Genomic DNA, 21,595 nt, shown 5'->3' with positions numbered 1-21,595 from the left:
TGCGAAGAATATGTGTCATACTGCATGAGGCAAGCGGTGGTCACACCAGATACTGACTGGCTTTCTGATCCATGCCTATAACTTTTTTTAAATCTGTGACCAACATATATTCCCAGTCAAAAGAAATCAATAGATTAGGATGTCACAGGAAGGCCAAGAAGATCATCAAGGATTCCATGTCTATGTACACAGGGCAGCAGCCTCTAAGATGCAGGGTTGCGCAACCGAGTGGTAGCCGGCTAGCGATGGCTATTTAACATTCTGATGGCCTTGAGATAGAAGCTGTTTTTCAGTCTCCCGGTCCCAGCTTTGATGTACCTGTACTGACCTCGCCTTCTGGATGATAGCGGGGTGAACAGGCAGTAGCTCGGGTGGTTGATGTCCTCAATGATCTTTTTGGCCTTCCTGTGACATCGGGTGCTGTAGGTGTCCTGGAGGGCAGGCAGTGTGCCCCCGGTGATGTGTTTGACAGACTGCTCCACCCCTGACAGGATGCTCTCAATTGTGCATCTGTAAAAGTTTGTGAGGGTCTTAGGGACCAAGCCAAATTTCTTTAGCTTCCTGAGGTTGAAGAGGCGTTGTTGCTCCTTCATCACCACAATGTCTGTGTGGGTGGACCATTTCAGATTGTCAGTGATGTGTACGCCGAAGAACATGAAGCTTTTCATCTTCTCCACTGCGGTCCCGTCGATGTGGACAGGGGGTTGCTCCCTCTGCTGTTTCTTGAAGTCCACAATCAGCTCCTTTGTTGATAGATATAGATTTTTCAGCATTGGGAGGTAGTAACATTTTTCAGTGTTGGGAGGTAGTAACATCTTTCAGCGTTGGGAGGTAGTAACATTTTTCAGCATTGGGATGTAGTAACATTTTTCAGCATTGAGAGGTAGTAACATTTTTCAGAATTGGGAGGTAGTAACATTTTTCAGCGTTGGGAGGTAGTAACAGTTTTCAGCGTTGGGAGGTAGTAACATTTGGAAGCGTTGGGAGGTAGTAACATTTGGAAGCGTTGGGAGGTAGTAACATTTGGAAGCGTTGGGAGGTCGTAACATTTGTAAGCGTTGGGAGGTAGTAACATTTTTCAGCATTGGGAGGTAGTAACATTTGGAAGCGTTGGGAGGTAGTAACATTTGGAAGCGTTGGGAGGTAGTAACATTTGGAAGCATTGGGAGGTAGTAACATTTTTCAGCGTTGGGAGGTAGTAACATTTGGAAGCGTTGGGAGGTAGTAACATTTGGAACCATTGGGAGGTAGTAACAGTTTTCAGCGTTGGGAGGTAGTAACAGTTTTCAGCATTGGGAGTTAGTAACATTTGGAAGCGTTGGGAGGTAGTAACATTTGGAAGCGTTGGGAGGTAGTAACATTTGGAAGCGTTGGAAGGTAGTAACATTTGGAAGCATTGGGAGGTAGTAACATTTGGAAGCGTTGGGAGGTAGTAACATTTGGAAGCGTTGGGAGGTAGTAACATTTGGAAGCGTTGGGAGGTAGTAACATTTTTCAGCGTTGGGAGGTAGTAACATTTTTCAGCATTGGGAGGTAGTAACTTTTGGAAGCATTGGGAGGTAGTAACATTTGGAAGCGTTGGGAGGTAGTAACATTTTTCAGAGTTGGGAGGTAGTAACATTTTTCAGCATTGGGAGGTAGTAACTTTTGGAAGCATTGGGAGGTAGTAACATTTGGAAGCGTTGGGAGGTAGTAACATTTGGAAGCATTGGGAGGTAGTAACATTTTTCAGCGTTGGGAGGTAGTAACATTTGGAAGCGTTGGGAGGTAGTAACATTTGGAAGCATTGGGAGGTAGTAACAGTTTTCAGCGTTGGGAGGTAGTAACAGTTTTCAGCATTGGGAGGTAGTAACATTTGGAAGCGTTGGGAGGTAGTAACATTTGGAAGCGTTGGGAGGTAGTAACATTTGGAAGCGTTGGGAGGTAGTAACATTTGGAAGCGTTGGGAGGTAGTAACATTTGGAAGCATTGGGAGGTAGTAACATTTGGAAGCGTTGGGAGGTAGTAACATTTGGAAGCGTTGGGAGGTAGTAACATTTGGAAGCGTTGGGAGGTAGTAACATTTGGAAGCGTTGGGAGGTAGTAACAGTTTTCAGCGTTGGGAGGTAGTAACAGTTTTCAGCGTTGGGAGGTAGTAACAGTTTTCAACGTTGGGAGGTAGTAACATTTGGAAGCGTTGGGAGGTAGTACCATTTGGAAGCGTTGGGAGGTAGTAACATTTGGAAGCGTTGGGAGGTAGTAACAGTTTTCAGCGTTGGGAGGTAGTAACATTTGGAAGCGTTGGGAGGTAGTAACAGTTTTCAGCGTTGGGAGGTAGTAACATTTGGAAGCATTAGGAGGTAGTAACAGTTTTCAGCGTTGGGAGGTAGTAACATTTGGAAGCATTGGGAGGTAGTAACATTTGTCAGCGTTGGGAGGTAGTAACATTTGGAAGCATTGGGAGGTAGTAACATTTTTCAGCGTTGGGAGGTAGTAACATTTGGAAACGTTGGGAGGTAGTAACATTTGGAAGCGTTGGGAGGTAGTAACAGTTTTCAGCGTTGGGAGGTAGTAACATTTGGAAGCGTTGGGAGGTAGTAACATTTGGAAGCGTTGGGAGGTAGTAACATTTGGAAGCATTGGGAGGTAGTAACATTTTTCAGCGTTGGGAGGTAGTAACATTTGGAAGCATTGGGAGGTAGTAACATTTTTCAGCGTTGGGAGGTAATACCATTTGGAAGCGTTGGGAGGTAGTAACATTTGGAAGCGTTGGGAGGTAGTAACAGTTTTCAGCGTTGGGAGGTAGTAACATTTGGAAGCGTTGGGAGGTAGTAACATTTGGAAGCGTTGGGAGGTAGTAACATTTGGAAGCGTTGGGAGGTAGTAACATTTGGAAGCATTGGGAAGTGTTGGGAGGTAGTAACAGTTTTCAGCGTTGGGAGGTAGTAACATTTGGAAGAGTTGGGAGGTAGTAACATTTGGAAGCGTTGGTAGGTAGTAACATTTGGAAGCGTTGGGAGGTCGTAACATTTGTAAGCGTTGGGAGGTAGTAACATTTGGAATCGTTGGGAGGTAGTAACATTTGGAAGCATTGGGAAGTGTTGGGAGGTAGTAACAGTTTTCAGCGTTGGGAGGTAGTAACATTTGGAAGCGTTGGGAGGTAGTAACATTTGGAAGCATTGGGAAGTGTTGGGAGGTAGTAACATTTGGAAGCGTTGGGAGGTAGTAACATTTGGAAGCATTGGGAAGTGTTGGGAGGTAGTAACATTTGGAAGCGTTGGGAGGTCGTAACATTTGTAAGCGTTGGGAGGTAGTAACATTTGGAAGCGTTGGGAGGTAGTAACATTTGGAAGCATTGGGAGGTAGTAACAGTTTTCAGCGTTGGGAGGTAGTAACATTTGGAAGCGTTGGGAGGTAGTAACATTTGGAAGCGTTGGGAGGTCGTAACATTTGGAAGCGTTGGGAGGTAGTAACATTTGGAAGCGTTGGGAGGTAGTAACATTTGGAAGCGTTGGGAGGTAGTAACATTTGGAAGCGTTGGGAGGTAGTAACATTTGGAAGCGTTGGGAGGTCGTAACATTTGGAAGCGTTGGGAGGTAGTAACATTTGGAAGCGTTGGGAGGTAGTAACATTTGGAAGCGTTGGGAGGTAGTAACATTTGGAAGCGTTGGGAGGTCGTAACATTTGTAAGCGTTGGGAGGTAGTAACATTTGGAAGCGTTGGGAGGTAGTAACATTTGGAAGCGTTGGGAGGTAGTAACATTTGGAAGCGTTGGGAGGTAGTAACAGTTTTCAGCGTTGGGAGGTAGTAACATTTGGAAGCGTTGGGAGGTAGTAACATTTGGAAGCATTGGGAAGTGTTGGGAGGTAGTAACATTTGGAAGCGTTGGGAGGTCGTAACATTTGTAAGCGTTGGGAGGTAGTAACATTTGGAAGCGTTGGGAGGTAGTAACATTTGGAAGCATTGGGAAGTGTTGGGAGGTAGTAACAGTTTTCAGCGTTGGGAGGTAGTAACATTTGGAAGCGTTGGGAGGTAGTAACATTTGGAAGCGTTGGTAGGTAGTAACATTTGGAAGCGTTGGGAGGTAGTAACAGTTTTCAGCGTTGGGAGGTAGTAACATTTGGAAGCGTTGGGAGGTAGTAACAGTTTTCAGCGTTGGGAGGTAGTAACATTTGGAAGCGTTGGGAGGTAGTAACATTTTTCAGCGTTGGGAGGTAGTAACATTTGGAAGCATTAGGAGGTAGTAACAGTTTTCAGCGTTGGGAGGTAGTAACATTTGGAAGCATTGGGAGGTAGTAACATTTTTCAGCGTTGGGAGGTAGTAACATTTGGAAGCATTGGGAGGTAGTAACATTTTTCAGCGTTGGGAGGTAGTACCATTTGGAAGCGTTGGGAGGTAGTAACATTTGGAAGCGTTGGGAGGTAGTAACAGTTTTCAGCGTTGGGAGGTAGTAACATTTGGAAGCGTTGGGAGGTAGTAACATTTTTCAGCGTTGGGAGGTAGTAACATTTGGAAGCATTAGGAGGTAGTAACAGTTTTCAGCGTTGGGAGGTAGTAACATTTGGAAGCATTGGGAGGTAGTAACATTTTCAGCGTTGGGAGGTAGTAACATTTGGAAGCATTGGGAGGTAGTAACAGTTTTCAGCGTTGGGAGGTAGTAACATTTTTGGAAGTAACATTTGGCGTTGGGAGGTAGTAACATTTGGAAGCGTTGGGAGGTAGTAACATTTGGAAGCGCATTGGGAGGTAGTAACATTTTTCAGCGTTGGGAGGTAGTAACATTTGGAAGCATTGGGAGGTAGTAACATTTTTCAGCGTTGGGAGGTAGTACCATTTGGAAGCGTTGGGAGGTAGTAACATTTGGAAGCGTTGGGAGGTAGTAACAGTTTTCAGCGTTGGGAGGTAGTAACATTTGGAAGCGTTGGGAGGTAGTAACATTTTTCAGCGTTGGGAGGTAGTAACATTTGGAAGCATTAGGAGGTAGTAACAGTTTTCAGCGTTGGGAGGTAGTAACATTTGGAAGCATTGGGAGGTAGTAACATTTTTCAGCGTTGGGAGGTAGTAACATTTGGAAGCATTTTTGGGAGGTAGTAACATTTGGAAGCGTTGGGAGGTAGTAACATTTGGAAGCGTTGGGAGGTAGTAACATTTGGAAGCGTTGGGAGGTAGTAACAGTTTTCAGCGTTGGGAGGTAGTAACATTTGGAAGCGTTGGGAGGTAGTAACATTTTCAGCGTTGGGAGGTAGTAACATTTGGAAGCGTTGGGAGGTAGTAACATTTGGAAGCATTGGGAAGTGTTGGGAGGTAGTAACAGTTTTCAGCGTTGGGAGGTAGTAACATTTGGAAGCGTTGGGAGGTAGTAACATTTGGAAGCGTTGGTAGGTAGTAACATTTGGAAGCGTTGGGAGGTCGTAACATTTGTAAGCGTTGGGAGATAGTAACATTTGGAATCGTTGGGAGGTAGTAACATTTGGAAGCATTGGGAAGTGTTGGGAGGTAGTAACAGTTTTCAGCGTTGGGAGGTAGTAACATTTGGAAGCGTTGGGAGGTAGTAACATTTGGAAGCGTTGGGAGGTAGTAACATTTGGAAGCGTTGGGAGGTAGTAACATTTGGAAGCATTGGGAAGTGTTGGGAGGTAGTAACAGTTTTCAGCGTTGGGAGGTAGTAACATTTGGAAGCGTTGGGAGGTAGTAACATTTGGAAGCGTTGGTAGGTAGTAACATTTGGAAGCGTTGGGAGGTCGTAACATTTGTAAGCGTTGGGAGGTAGTAACATTTGGAATCGTTGGGAGGTAGTAACATTTGGAAGCATTGGGAAGTGTTGGGAGGTAGTAACAGTTTTCAGCGTTGGGAGGTAGTAACATTTGGAAGCGTTGGGAGGTAGTAACATTTGGAAGCATTGGGAAGTGTTGGGAGGTAGTAACAGTTTTCAGCGTTGGGAGGTAGTAACATTTGGAAGCGTTGGGAGGTAGTAACATTTGGAAGCGTTGGTAGGTAGTAACATTTGGAAGCGTTGGGAGGTCGTAACATTTGTAAGCGTTGGGAGGTAGTAACATTTGGAAGCGTTGGGAGGTAGTAACATTTGGAAGCATTGGGAGGTAGTAACAGTTTTCAGCGTTGGGAGGTAGTAACATTTGGAAGCGTTGGGAGGTAGTAACATTTGGAAGCGTTGGGAGGTAGTAACATTTGGAAGCGTTGGGAGGTAGTAACATTTGGAAGCGTTGGGAGGTAGTAACATTTGGAAGCGTTGGGAGGTAGTAACATTTGGAAGCGTTGGGAGGTAGTAACATTTGGAAGCGTTGGGAGGTAGTAACATTTGGAGCGTTGGGAGGTAGTAACATTTGGAAGCGTTGGGAGGTAGTAACATTTTTGGGAGGTCGTAAGCGTTGGGAGGTAGTAACATTTGGAAGCGTTGGGAGGTAGTAACATTTGGAAGCATTGGGAAGTGTTGGGAGGTAGTAACAGTTTTCAGCGTTGGGAGGTAGTAACATTTGGAAGCGTTGGGAGGTAGTAACATTTGGAAGCGTTGGTAGGTAGTAACATTTGTAAGCGTTGGGAGGTTGTAACATTTGTAAGCGTTGGGAAGTGTTGGGAGGTAGTAACAGTTTTCAGCGTTGGGAGGTAGTAACATTTGGAAGCGTTGGGAGGTAGTAACATTTGGAAGCGTTGGTAGGTAGTAACATTTGGAAGCGTTGGGAGGTAGTAACATTTGGAAGCGTTGGGAGGTAGTAACATTTGGAAGTTGGGAGGTAGTAACATTTGGCGTTGGGAGGTAGTAACATTTGGAAGCGTTGGGAGGTAGTAACATTTGGAAGCATTGGGAGGTAGTAACATTTGGAAGCGTTGGGAGATAGTAACATTTGGAAGCGTTGGGAGGTAGTAACATTTGAAGCGTTGGGAGGTAGTAACATTTGGAAGCGTTGGGAGGTAGTAACATTTGGAAGCGTTGGGAGGTAGTAACATTTGGAAGCGTTGGGAGGTAGTAACATTTGGAAGCGTTGGGAGGTAGTAACATTTGGAAGCGTTGGGAGGTAGTAACATTTGGAAGCGTTGGGAGGTAGTAACATTTGTAGTAACATTTGGAAGCGTTGGGAGGTAGTAACATTTGGAAGCGTTGGGAGGTAGTAACAGCGTTTTAACAAGCGTTGGGAGGTCGTAACATTTGGAAGCGTTGGGAGGTAGTAACATTTGGAAGCGTTGGGAGGTAGTAACATTTGGAAGCGTTGGGAGGTAGTAACATTTGGAAGCGTTGGGAGGTAGTAACAGTTTTCAGCGTTGGGAGGTAGTAACATTTGGAAGCGTTGGGAGGTAGTAACATTTTTGGGAAGTGTTGGGAGGTAGTAACATTTGGAAGCGTTGGGAGGTAGTAACATTTGGAAGCATTGGGAAGTGTTGGGAGGTAGTAACATTTGGAAGCGTTGGGAGGTAGTAACATTTGGAAGCGTTGGGAGGTAGTAACATTTTTCAGCGTTGGGAGGTAGTAACATTTGGAAGCATTAGGAGGTAGTAACAGTTTTCAGCGTTGGGAGGTAGTAACATTTGGAAGCATTGGGAGGTAGTAACATTTTTCAGCGTTGGGAGGTAGTAACATTTGGAAGCATTGGGAGGTAGTAACAGTTTTCAGCGTTGGGAGGTAGTAACATTTGGAAGCGTTGGGAGGTAGTAACATTTGGAAGCGTTGGGAGGTAGTAACATTTGGAAGCATTGGGAGGTAGTAACATTTTTCAGCGTTGGGAGGTAGTAACATTTGGAAGCATTGGGAGGTAGTAACATTTTCAGCGTTGGGAGGTAATACCATTTGGAAGCGTTGGGAGGTAGTAACATTTGGAAGCGTTGGGAGGTAGTAACAGTTTTCAGCGTTGGGAGGTAGTAACATTTGGAAGCGTTGGGAGGTAGTAACATTTTTCAGCATTGGGAGGTAGTAACATTTGGAAGCATTAGGAGGTAGTAACAGTTTTCAGCGTTGGGAGGTAGTAACATTTGGAAGCATTGGGAGGTAGTAACATTTTTCAGCGTTGGGAGGTAGTAACATTTGGAAGCATTGGGAGGTAGTAACATTTTTCAGCGTTGGGAGGTAGTAACATTTGGAAACGTTGGGAGATAGTAACATTTGGAAGCGTTGGGAGGTAGTAACAGTTTTCAGCGTTGGGAGGTAGTAACATTTGGAAGCGTTGGGAGGTAGTAACATTTGGAAGCGTTGGGAGGTAGTAACATTTGGAAGCGTTGGGAGGTAGTAACATTTGGAAGCGTTGGGAGGTAGTAACATTTGGAAGCATTGGGAAGTGTTGGGAGGTAGTAACAGTTTTCAGCGTTGGGAGGTAGTAACATTTGGAAGCGTTGGGAGGTAGTAACATTTGGAAGCGTTGGTGGGAGGTAGTAACATTTGGAAGCGTTGGGAGGTAGTAACATTTGTAAGCGTTGGGAGGTAGTAACATTTGGAATCGTTGGGAGGTAGTAACATTTGGAAGCATTGGGAGGTAGTAACAGTGTGGGAAGCGTTGGGAGGTAGTAACAGTTTTCAGCGTTGGGAGGTAGTAACATTTGGAAGCGTTGGGAGGTAGTAACATTTGGAAGCGTTGGGAGGTAGTAACATTTGGAAGCGTTGGGAGGTAGTAACATTTGGAAGCATTGGGAAGTGTTGGGAGGTAGTAACAGTTTTCAGCGTTGGGAGGTAGTAACATTTGGAAGCGTTGGGAGGTAGTAACATTTGGAAGCGTTGGTAGGTAGTAACATTTGGAAGCGTTGGGAGGTCGTAACATTTGTAAGCGTTGGGAGGTAGTAACATTTGGAATCGTTGGGAGGTAGTAACATTTGGAAGCATTGGGAAGTGTTGGGAGGTAGTAACAGTTTTCAGCGTTGGGAGGTAGTAACATTTGGAAGCGTTGGGAGGTAGTAACATTTGGAACATTGGGAAGCATTTGGAAGTGTTGGGAGGTAGTAACATTTGGAAGCGTTGGGAGGTAGTAACATTTGGAAGCGTTGGGAGGTAGTAACATTTGGAAGCGTTGGGAGGTAGTAACATTTGGAAGCGTTGGGAGGTCGTAACATTTGTAAGCGTTGGGAGGTAGTAACATTTGGAAGCGTTGGGAGGCAGTAACATTTGGAAGCATTGGGAAGTGTTGGGAGGTAGTAACAGTTTTCAGCGTTGGGAGGTAGTAACATTTGGAAGCGTTGGGAGGTAGTAACATTTGGAAGCGTTGGGAGGTAGTAACATTTGGAAGCGTTGGGAGGTAGTAACAGTTTTTGGGAGGTAGTAACATTTGGAAGCGTTGGGAGGTAGTAACATTTGGAAGCGTTGGGAGGTAGTAACATTTGGAAGCGTTGGGAGGTAGTAACATTTGGAAGCGTTGGGAGGTAGTAACATTTGGAAGCGTTGGGAGGTAGTAACATTTGGAAGCGTTGGGAGGTAGTAACATTTGGAAGCGTTGGGAGGTAGTAACATTTGGAAGCGTTGGGAGGTAGTAACATTTGGAAGCGTTGGGAGGTAGTAACATTTGGGAGGTAGTAACACAGTAACATTTGGAAGCGTTGGGAGGAAGTGTTGGGAGGTAGTAACATTTGGAAGCGTTGGGAGGTAGTAACATTTGGAAGCGTTGGGAGGTAGTAACATTTTAAGCGTTGGGAGGTAGTAACATTTGGAAGCGTTGGGAGGTAGTAACATTTGGAAGCGTTGGGAGGTAGTAACATTTGGAAGCGTTGGGAGTAGTAGTAACATTTGGAAGTGTTGGGAGGTAGTAACAGTTTTCAGCGTTGGGAGGTAGTAACATTTGGAAGCGTTGGGAGGTAGTAACATTTGGAAGCGTTGGGAGGTAGTAACATTTGGAAGCGTTGGGAGGTAGTAACATTTGGAAGCGTTGGGAGGTAGTAACATTTGGAAGCGTTGGGAGGTAGTAACATTTGGAAGCGTTGGGAGGTAGTAACATTTGGAAGCGTTGGGAGGCAGTAACATTTGGAAGCATTGGGAGGTAGTAACAGTTTTCAGCGTTGGGAGATAGTAACATTTGGAAGCGTTGGGAGGTAGTAACATTTGGAAGCGTTGGGAGGTCGTAACATTTGGAAGCGTTGGGAGGTAGTAACATTTGGAAGCGTTGGGAGGTAGTAACATTTGGAAGCGTTGGGAGGTAGTAACATTTGGAAGCGTTGGGAGGTAGTAACATTTGGAAGCGTTGGGAGGTCGTAACATTTGGAAGCGTTGGGAGGTAGTAACATTTGGAAGCGTTGGGAGGTAGTAACATTTGGAAGCGTTGGGAGGTAGTAACATTTGGAAGCGTTGGGAGGTCGTAACATTTGTAAGCGTTGGGAGGTAGTAACATTTGGAAGCGTTGGGAGGTAGTAACATTTGGAAGCGTTGGGAGGTAGTAACATTTGGAAGCGTTGGGAGGTAGTAACAGTTTTCAGCGTTGGGAGGTAGTAACATTTGGAAGCGTTGGGAGGTAGTAACATTTGGAAGCATTGGGAAGTGTTGGGAGGTAGTAACATTTGGAAGCGTTGGGAGGTAGTAACATTTGGAAGCATTGGGAAGTGTTGGGAGGTAGTAACATTTGGAAGCGTTGGGAGGTAGTAACATTTGGAAGCGTTGGGAGGTAGTAACATTTTTCAGCGTTGGGAGGTAGTAACATTTGGAAGCATTAGGAGGTAGTAACAGTTTTCAGCGTTGGGAGGTAGTAACATTTGGAAGCATTGGGAGGTAGTAACATTTTTCAGCGTTGGGAGGTAGTAACATTTGGAAGCATTGGGAGGTAGTAACAGTTTTCAGCGTTGGGAGGTAGTAACATTTGGAAGCGTTGGGAGGTAGTAACATTTGGAAGCGTTGGGAGGTAGTAACATTTGGAAGCATTGGGAGGTAGTAACATTTTTCAGCGTTGGGAGGTAGTAACATTTGGAAGCATTGGGAGGTAGTAACATTTTTCAGCGTTGGGAGGTAATACCATTTGGAAGCGTTGGGAGGTAGTAACATTTGGAAGCGTTGGGAGGTAGTAACAGTTTTCAGCGTTGGGAGGTAGTAACATTTGGAAGCGTTGGGAGGTAGTAACATTTTTCAGCATTGGGAGGTAGTAACATTTGGAAGCATTAGGAGGTAGTAACAGTTTTCAGCGTTGGGAGGTAGTAACATTTGGAAGCATTGGGAGGTAGTAACATTTTTCAGCGTTGGGAGGTAGTAACATTTGGAAGCATTGGGAGGTAGTAACATTTTTCAGCGTTGGGAGGTAGTAACATTTGGAAACGTTGGGAGATAGTAACATTTGGAAGCGTTGGGAGGTAGTAACAGTTTTCAGCGTTGGGAGGTAGTAACATTTGGAAGCGTTGGGAGGTAGTAACATTTGGAAGCGTTGGGAGGTAGTAACATTTGGAAGCGTTGGGAGGTAGTAACATTTGGAAGCGTTGGGAGGTAGTAACATTTGGAAGCATTGGGAAGTGTTGGGAGGTAGTAACAGTTTTCAGCGTTGGGAGGTAGTAACATTTGGAAGCGTTGGGAGGTAGTAACATTTGGAAGCGTTGGTAGGTAGTAACATTTGGAAGCGTTGGGAGGTCGTAACATTTGTAAGCGTTGGGAGGTAGTAACATTTGGAATCGTTGGGAGGTAGTAACATTTGGAAGCATTGGGAAGTGTTGGGAGGTAGTAACAGTTTTCAGCGTTGGGAGGTAGTAACATTTGGAAGCGTTGGGAGGTAGTAACATTTGGAAGCATTGGGAAGTGTTGGGAGGTAGTAACAGTTTTCAGCGTTGGGAGGTAGTAACATTTGGAAGCGTTGGGAGGTAGTAACATTTGGAAGCGTTGGTAGGTAGTAACATTTGGAAGCGTTGGGAGGTCGTAACATTTGTAAGCGTTGGGAGGTAGTAACATTTGGAAGCGTTGGGAGGCAGTAACATTTGGAAGCATTGGGAGGTAGTAACAGTTTTCAGCGTTGGGAGGTAGTAACATTTGGAAGCGTTGGGAGGTAGTAACATTTGGAAGCGTTGGGAGGTCGTAACATTTGGAAGCGTTGGGAGGTAGTAACATTTGGAAGCGTTGGGAGGTAGTAACATTTGGAAGCGTTGGGAGGTAGTAACATTTGGAAGCGTTGGGAGGTAGTAACATTTGGAAGCGTTGGGAGGTAGTAACATTTGGAAGCGTTGGGAGGTAGTAACATTTGGAAGCGTTGGGAGGTAGTAACATTTGGAAGCGTTGGGAGGTAGTAACATTTGGAAGCGTTGGGAGGTAGTAACATTTGGAAGCGTTGGGAGGTAGTAACATTTGGAAGCGTTGGGAGGTAGTAACATTTGGAAGCGTTGGGAGGTAGTAACATTTGGAAGCGTTGGGAGGTAGTAACATTTGGAAGCGTTGGGAGGTCGTAACATTTGTAAGCGTTGGGAGGTAGTAACATTTGTAAGCGTTGGGAGGTAGTAACATTTGGAAGCATTGGGAAGTGTTGGGAGGTAGTAACAGTTTTCAGCGTTGGGAGGTAGTAACATTTGGAAGCGTTGGGAGGTAGTAACATTTGGAAGCGTTGGTAGGTAGTAACATTTGTAAGCGTTGGGAGGTTGTAACATTTGTAAGCGTTGGGAAGTGTTGGGAGGTAGTAACAGTTTTCAGCGTTGGGAGGTAGTAACATTTGGAAGCGTTGGGAGGTAGTAACATTTGGAAGCGTTGGTAGGTAGTAACATTTGGAAGCGTTGGGAGGTAGTAACATTTGGAAGCGTTGGGAGGTAGTAACATTTGGAAGCGTTGGGAGGTAGTAACATTTGGAAGCGTTGGGAGGTAGTAACATTTGGAAGCGTTGGGAGGCAGTAACATTTGGAAGCATTGGGAGGTAGTAACAGTTTTCAGCGTTGGGAGGTAGTAACATTTGGAAGCGTTGGGAGGTAGTAACATTTGGAAGCGTTGGGAAGTGTTGGGAGGTAGTAACAGTTTTCAGCGTTGGGAGGTAGTAACATTTGGAAGCGTTGGGAGGTAGTAACATTTGGAAGCGTTGGTAGGTAGTAACATTTGGAAGCGTTGGGAGGTAGTAACATTTGGAAGCGTTGGGAGGTAGTAACATTTGGAAGCGTTGGGAGGTAGTAACATTTGGAAGCGTTGGGAGGTAGTAACATTTGGAAGCGTTGGGAGGCAGTAACATTTGGAAGCATTGGGAGGTAGTAACAGTTTTCAGCGTTGGGAGATAGTAACATTTGGAAGCGTTGGGAGGTAGTAACATTTGGAAGCGTTGGGAGGTCGTAACATTTGGAAGCGTTGGGAGGTAGTAACATTTGGAAGCGTTGGGAGGTAGTAACATTTGGAAGCGTTGGGAGGTAGTAACATTTGGAAGCGTTGGGAGGTAGTAACATTTGGAAGCGTTGGGAGGTCGTAACATTTGGAAGCGTTGGGAGGTAGTAACATTTGGAAGCGTTGGGAGGTAGTAACATTTGGAAGCGTTGGGAGGTAGTAACATTTGGAAGCGTTGGGAGGTCGTAACATTTGTAAGCGTTGGGAGGTAGTAACATTTGGAAGCGTTGGGAGGTAGTAACATTTGGAAGCGTTGGGAGGTAGTAACATTTGGAAGCGTTGGGAGGTAGTAACAGTTTTCAGCGTTGGGAGGTAGTAACATTTGGAAGCGTTGGGAGGTAGTAACATTTGGAAGCATTGGGAAGTGTTGGGAGGTAGTAACATTTGGAAGCGTTGGGAGGTAGTAACATTTGGAAGCATTGGGAAGTGTTGGGAGGTAGTAACATTTGGAAGCGTTGGGAGGTCGTAACATTTGGAAGCGTTGGGAGGTCGTAACATTTGGAAGCGTTGGTAGGTAGTAACATTTGGAAGCGTTGGGAGGTTGTAACATTTGTAAGCGTTGGGAAGTGTTGGGAGGTAGTAACAGTTTTCAGCGTTGGGAGGTAGTAACATTTGGAAGCGTTGGGAGGTAGTAACATTTGGAAGCGTTGGGAGGTAGTAACATTTGGAAGCGTTGGGAGGTAGTAACATTTGGAAGCGTTGGGAGGTAGTAACATTTGGAAGCGTTGGGAGGTCGTAACATTTGTAAGCGTTGGGAGGTAGTAACATTTGGAAGCGTTGGGAGGTAGTAACATTTGGAAGCGTTGGTAGGTAGTAACATTTGGAAGCGTTGGGAGGTCGTAACATTTGTAAGCGTTGGGAGGTAGTAACATTTGGAATCGTTGGGAGGTAGTAACATTTGGAAGCATTGGGAAGTGTTGGGAGGTAGTAACAGTTTTCAGCGTTGGGAGGTAGTAACATTTGGAAGCGTTGGGAGGTAGTAACATTTGGAAGCGTTGGTAGGTAGTAACATTTGGAAGTGTTGGGAGGTAGTAACATTTTCAGCGTTGGGAGGTAGTAACATTTGGAAGCGTTGGGAGGTAGTAACATTTGGAAGCATTGGGAGGTAGTAACAGTTTTCAGCGTTGGGAGGTAGTAACATTTGGAAGCGTTGGGAGGTAGTAACATTTGGAAGCGTTGGGAGGTAGTAACATTTGGAAGCGTTGGGAGGTAGTAACAGTTTGGAAGCGTTGGGAGGTAGTAACATTTGGAAGCGTTGGGAGGTAGTAACATTTGGAAGCGTTGGGAGGTAGTAACATTTGGAAGCGTTGGGAGGTCGTAACATTTGGAAGCGTTGGGAGGTAGTAACATTTGGAAGCATTAGGAGGTAGTAACAGTTTTCAGCGTTGGGAGGTAGTAACATTTGGAAGCATTGGGAGGTAGTAACATTTTTCAGCGTTGGGAGGTAGTAACATTTGGAAGCATTGGGAGGTAGTAACAGTTTTCAGCGTTGGGAGGTAGTAACATTTGGAAGCGTTGGGAGGTAGTAACATTTGGAAGCGTTGGGAGGTAGTAACATTTGGAAGCATTGGGAGGTAGTAACATTTTTCAGCGTTGGGAGGTAGTAACATTTGGAAGCGTTGGGAGGTAGTAACATTTTTCAGCGTTGGGAGGTAATACCATTTGGAAGCGTTGGGAGGTAGTAACATTTGGAAGCGTTGGGAAGTAACAGTTTTCAGCGTTGGGAGGTAGTAACATTTGGAAGCGTTGGGAGGTAGTAACATTTTCAGCGTTGGGAGGTAGTAACATTTGGAAGCGTTGGGAGGTAGTAACAGTTTTCAGCATTGGGAGGTAGTAACATTTGGAAGCATTGGGAGGTAGTAACATTTTTCAGCGTTGGGAGGTAGTAACATTTGGAAGCGTTGGGAGGTAGTAACATTTTTCAGCGTTGGAGGTAGTAACATTTGGAAGCGTTGGGAGATAGTAACATTTGGAAGCGTTGGGAGGTAGTAACAGTTTTCAGCGTTGGGAGGTAGTAACATTTGGAAGCGTTGGGAGGTAGTAACATTTGGAAGCGTTGGGAGGTAGTAACATTTGGAAGCGTTGGGAGGTAGTAACATTTTCAGCGTTGGGAGGTAGTAACATTTGGAAGCATTGGGAAGTGTTGGGAGGTAGTAACAGTTTTCAGCGTTGGGAGGTAGTAACATTTGGAAGCGTTGGGAGGTAGTAACATTTCAGCGTTGGGAGGTAGTAACATTTGGAAGCGTTGGGAGGTAGTAACATTTTTCAGCGTTGGGAGGTAGTAACATTTGGAATCGTTGGGAGGTAGTAACATTTGGAAGCATTGGGAAGTGTTGGGAGGTAGTAACAGTTTTCAGCGTTGGGAGGTAGTAACATTTGGAAGCGTTGGGAGGTAGTAACATTTTTCAGCGTTGGGAGGTAGTAACATTTGGAAGCGTTGGGAGGTAGTAACATTTGGAAGCATTGGGAAGTGTTGGGAGGTAGTAACAGTTTTCAGCGTTGGGAGGTAGTAACATTTGGAAGCGTTGGGAGGTAGTAACATTTGGAAGCGTTGGGAGGTAGTAACATTTGTAAGCGTTGGGAGGTAGTAACATTTGGAAGCGTTGGGAGGTAGTAACATTTGGAAGCGTTGGGAGGTAGTAACATTTGGAAGCATTGGGAAGTGTTGGGAGGTAGTAACAGTTTTCAGCGTTGGGAGGTAGTAACATTTGGAAGCGTTGGGAGGTAGTAACATTTGGAAGCATTGGGAAGTGTTGGGAGGTAGTAACAGTTTTCAGCGTTGGGAGGTAGTAACATTTGGAAGCGTTGGGAGGTAGTAACATTTGGAAGCGTTGGGAGGTAGTAACATTTGGAAGCGTTGGGAGTAGTAACATTTTCAGCGTTGGGAGGTAGTAACATTTGGAAGCATTGGGAGGTAGTAACATTTGGAAGCATTGGGAGGTAGTAACAGTTTTCAGCGTTGGGAGATAGTAACATTTGGAAGCGTTGGGAGGTAGTAACATTTTCAGCGTTGGGAGGTCGTAACATTTGGAAGCGTTGGGAGGTAGTAACATTTGGAAGCGTTGGGAGGTAGTAACATTTGGAAGCGTTGGGAGGTAGTAACATTTGGAAGCGTTGGGAGGTAGTAACATTTGGAAGCATTGGGAAGTGTTGGGAGGTAGTAACAGTTTTCAGCGTTGGGAGGTAGTAACATTTGGAAGCGTTGGGAGGTAGTAACATTTGGAAGCGTTGGGAGGTAGTAACATTTGGAAGCGTTGGGAGGTAGTAACATTTGGAAGCATTGGGAAGTGTTGGGAGGTAGTAACAGTTTTCAGCGTTGGGAGGTAGTAACATTTGGAAGCGTTGGGAGGTAGTAACATTTGGAAGCGTTGGTAGGTAGTAACATTTGTAAGCGTTGGGAGGTCGTAACATTTGTAAGCGTTGGGAGGTAGTAACATTTGGAATCGTTGGGAGGTAGTAACATTTGGAAGCATTGGGAAGTGTTGGGAGGTAGTAACAGTTTTCAGCGTTGGGAGGTAGTAACATTTGGAAGCATTGGGAGGTAGTAACATTTGGAAGCATTGGGAAGTGTTGGGAGGTAGTAACAGTTTTCAGCGTTGGGAGGTAGTAACATTTGGAAGCGTTGGGAGGTAGTAACATTTGGAAGCGTTGGTAGGTAGTAACATTTGGAAGCGTTGGGAGGTCGTAACATTTGTAAGCGTTGGGAGGTAGTAACATTTGGAAGCGTTGGGAGGCAGTAACATTTGGAAGCATTGGGAGGTAGTAACAGTTTTCAGCGTTGGGAGGTAGTAACATTTGGAAGCGTTGGGAGGTAGTAACATTTGGAAGCGTTGGGAGGTAGTAACATTTGGAAGCGTTGGGAGGTCGTAACATTTGGAAGCGTTGGGAGGTAGTAACATTTGGAAGCGTTGGGAGGTAGTAACATTTGGAAGCGTTGGGAGGTAGTAACATTTGGAAGCGTTGGGAGGTAGTAACATTTGGAAGCGTTGGGAGGTAGTAACATTTGGAAGCGTTGGGAGGTAGTAACATTTGGAAGCGTTGGGAGGTAGTAACATTTGGAAGCGTTGGGAGGTAGTAACATTTGGAAGCGTTGGGAGGTAGTAACATTTGGAAGCGTTGGGAGGTAGTAACATTTGGAAGCGTTGGGAGGTAGTAACATTTGGAAGCGTTGGGAGGTAGTAACATTTGGAAGCGTTGGGAGGTCGTAACATTTGTAAGCGTTGGGAGGTAGTAACATTTGGAAGCGTTGGGAGGTAGTAACATTTGGAAGCATTGGGAAGTGTTGGGAGGTAGTAACAGTTTTCAGCGTTGGGAGGTAGTAACATTTGGAAGCGTTGGGAGGTAGTAACATTTGGAAGCGTTGGTAGGTAGTAACATTTGGAAGCGTTGGGAGGTAGTAACATTTGTAAGCATTGGGAAGTGTTGGGAGGTAGTAACAGTTTTCAGCGTTGGGAGGTAGTAACATTTGGAAGCGTTGGGAGGTAGTAACATTTGGAAGCGTTGGTAGGTAGTAACATTTGTTGCGTTGGGAGGTAGTAACATTTGGAAGCGTTGGGAGGTAGTAACATTTGGAAGCGTTGGGAGGTAGTAACATTTGGAAGCGTTGGGAGGTAGTAACATTTGGAAGCGTTGGGAGAGGCAGTAACATTTGGAAGCATTGGGAGGTAGTAACAGTTTTCAGCGTTGGGAGGTAGTAACATTTGGAAGCGTTGGGAGGTAGTAACATTTGGAAGCATTGGGAAGTGTTGGGAGGTAGTAACAGTTTTCAGCGTTGGGAGGTAGTAACATTTGGAAGCGTTGGGAGGTAGTAACATTTGGAAGCGTTGGTAGGTAGTAACATTTGGAAGCGTTGGGAGGTAGTAACATTTGGAAGCGTTGGGAGGTAGTAACATTTGGAAGCGTTGGGAGGTAGTAACATTTGGAAGCGTTGGGAGGTAGTAACATTTGGAAGCGTTGGGAGGCAGTAACATTTGGAAGCATTGGGAGGTAGTAACAGTTTTCAGCGTTGGGAGGTAGTAACATTTGGAAGCGTTGGGAGGTAGTAACATTTGGAAGCGTGGGAGGTCGTAACATTTGGAAGCGTTGGGAGGTAGTAACATTTGGAAGCGTTGGGAGGTAGTAACATTTGGAAGCGTTGGGAGGTAGTAACATTTGGAAGCGTTGGGAGGTAGTAACATTTGGAAGCGTTGGGAGGTCGTAACATTTGGAAGCGTTGGGAGGTAGTAACATTTGGAAGCGTTGGGAGGTAGTAACATTTGGAAGCGTTGGGAGGTAGTAACATTTGGAAGCGTTGGGAGGTCGTAACATTTGTAAGCGTTGGGAGGTAGTAACATTTGGAAGCGTTGGGAGGTAGTAACATTTGGAAGCATTGGGAAGTGTTGGGAGGTAGTAACAGTTTTCAGCGTTGGGAGGTAGTAACATTTGGAAGCGTTGGGAGGTAGTAACATTTGGAAGCGTTGGTAGGTAGTAACATTTGGAAGCGTTGGGAGGTTGTAACATTTGTAAGCGTTGGGAAGTGTTGGGAGGTAGTAACAGTTTTCAGCGTTGGGAGGTAGTAACATTTGGAAGCGTTGGGAGGTAGTAACATTTGGAAGCGTTGGTAGGTAGTAACATTTGGAAGCGTTGGGAGGTAGTAACATTTGGAAGCGTTGGGAGGTAGTAACATTTGGAAGCGTTGGGAGGTCGTAACATTTGGAAGCGTTGGGAGGTAGTAACATTTGGAAGCGTTGGGAGGTAGTAACATTTGGAAGCGTTGGGAGGTAGTAACATTTGGAAGCGTTGGGATTAACATTTGTAAGCGTTGGGAGGTAGTAACATTTCAGCGTTGGGAGGTAGTAACATTTGGAAGCGTTTGGGAGGTAGTAACATTTGGAAGCGTTGGGAGGTAGTAACAGTTTTCAGCGTTGGGAGGTAGTAACATTTGGAAGCGTTGGGAGGTAGTAACATTTGGAAGCATTGGGAAGTGTTGGGAGGTAGTAACATTTGGAAGCGTTGGGAGGTCGTAACATTTGTAAGCGTTGGGAGGTAGTAACATTTGTAAGCGTTGGGAGGTAGTAACATTTGGAAGCATTGGGAAGTGTTGGGAGGTAGTAACAGTTTTCAGCGTTGGGAGGTAGTAACATTTGGAAGCGTTGGGAGGTAGTAACATTTGGAAGCGTTGGAGGTAGTAACATTTGGAAGCGTTGGGAGGTTGTAACATTTGGAAGCGTTGGGAAGTGTTGGGAGGTAGTAACAGTTTTCAGCGTTGGGAGGTAGTAACATTTGGAAGCGTTGGGAGGTAGTAACATTTGGAAGCGTTGGTAGGTAGTAACATTTGGAAGCGTTGGGAGGTAGTAACATTTGGAAGCGTTGGGAGGTAGTAACATTTGGAAGCGTTGGGAGGTAGTAACATTTGGAAGCGTTGGGAGGTAGTAACATTTGGAAGCGTTGGAGGTCGTAACATTTGGAAGCGTAAAGTATTTATTTTGGGGGTTGATCCAAAGACATAGTTTTTACTGTTTAATTCTTCACCAGTTCATGACACACACACACACACACACACACACACACACACACACACACACACACACACACACACACACACACACACACACACACACACACACACACACACACACACACACACACACACACACACACACACACACACACACACACACACACACTTCACCACATCCCCATACGTCCCATGTCTGTGTGTGTTTGTATGTGTGTGTAATTAATGTGTCATGTATGGGTCATTGTAGATCCAAATAAATAACTATAGACCAGTGAGTGTGTGTATGTGGGTAAGGGGTCCTCACCTCATCTGATGAGCCATTCTCCACTGGGCTCTCTGTATGGCTCCGTCTGCATCACTAGAGATCAGCTAGAGGGAGGATAGAGAGAGAGAGAGAGAGAGAGAGAGAGAGAGAGAGAGAGAGAGAGAGAGAGGAGTAACATTTGGAAGCGATAGGGAGAGAGAGAAAGAGAGAATGAGGAGAGAGAGAGAGAGAAAGAGAGAAAAGGAGAGAAAGAGAGAAAGAGGAGAGAGAGAGAGAGAGAGAGAGAGAGAGAGAGAGAGAGAGAGAGAGAGAGAGAGAGAGGGAGAAAGAGAGAAAGAGGAGAGAGAGAGAGAAAGAGAAAGAGGAGAGAGAGAGAGAGAGAGAGAGAGAGAGAGAGAGAGAGAGAGAGAGAGAGGAGACGGTTAACAGTTCTCATTTTACAAATGCGACCTGGCCAAGATAAAGCAAGCAGTGCGACAAAAACAACAACACAGAGTTACACATAAATAAAACATAACACAAAATAAAAGAAAAATAGAAAGATCTATGTTCAGTGTGTGAAAATTTGGAAGTATTGGGAGGTAGGCAATAAATAGGCCATAGTGAAAATAATTACAATTTAGCATTTTGGAGTGATATATGTGCAGATGATGGCAAGTGGAGGTTGCAAAGAGCAAGAGGGTAACATTTGAGGTAGTCAGGTGTGCTATTTACAGGGAGATGAACTGTACCTGTACACAGCCTGTCTGGAAATGACACCGTTGGGAGCGCTTTATTTTTATTAGCTGACATATGCCACTTTTACTGTGAATTGATTGAATCCAGGCCACAGTGAGTCATCCTCTGTGTTGTCCTCAGTCCTAATAATGATGGAGCTTTTGTTTACAATGGTCCTCCAGTGACAATACAGGACCTGCGTGGACCAGCTTCATCCACTGTGATTTGTGATTGTGTTTACTGCTCTCCATAGCAAAAGAGGGGAAGTAGCCATCTTCACCTGTCTCTCCATCAACCTGACATTTCTTCTCACTGTGGAGACATGACATCCTTTCTCCTTTCCTTTCCTTTCCCTCCTCCTCTCCTCTCATTTACCGCACAAAGCCTGGTTGCCTGGCAACCCAACACAGAACCTCTCCTCTCTGCTCTCTCCAACATCAGTTGCTCTCTCCCTCTTCCCTCTCTAACTCTGTCTTCTGTCATTCTCTGAATGATATAGTGTCTCTCTCCCTCTTCCTCTCTAACTCTGTCTTCTGTCATTTCTGAATGATATAGGGTGTCTCTCTCCCTCTTCCCTCTCTAATTCTGTCTTCTGTCATTCTCTGAATGATATAGGGTGTCTCTCTCCCTCTTCCCTCTCTATCTCTTCTGTCATTCTCTGAATGATATAGGGTGTCTCTCTCCCTCTTCCCTCTGTAACTCTTCTGTCATTCTCTGAATGATATAGGGTGTCTCTCTCCCTCTTCCCTCTCTAATTCTGTCTTCTGTCATTCTCTGAATGATATAGGGTGTCTCTCTCCCTCTTCCCTCTCTAATTCTGTCTTCTGTCATTCTCTGAATGATATAGGGTGTCTCTCTCCCTCTTCCCTCTCTAATTCTGTCTTCTGTCAT

General features: G+C 45.1%; 1 protein-coding gene across 1 annotated transcript in view; it reads right to left on the bottom strand.

Moving 5' to 3' along the window:
- The window catches only part of garnl3 (GTPase activating Rap/RanGAP domain like 3), a 218,869-nt gene that overhangs the window by 103,711 nt on the left and 93,563 nt on the right, over positions 1–21,595 (bottom strand). Inside the window, 2 exon segments of the mRNA XM_046290303.1 lie at positions 20,027–20,052; positions 20,055–20,091. Of these exon segments, the coding sequence (XP_046146259.1) occupies positions 20,027–20,052; positions 20,055–20,091 (63 nt within the window).

This window comes from Oncorhynchus gorbuscha, linkage group LG11 (genome assembly GCF_021184085.1).
Source record: "Oncorhynchus gorbuscha isolate QuinsamMale2020 ecotype Even-year linkage group LG11, OgorEven_v1.0, whole genome shotgun sequence".
Lineage (NCBI taxonomy): Eukaryota > Metazoa > Chordata > Actinopteri > Salmoniformes > Salmonidae > Oncorhynchus > Oncorhynchus gorbuscha.
This window is presented reverse-complemented; position numbering and strand designations above follow the sequence as displayed.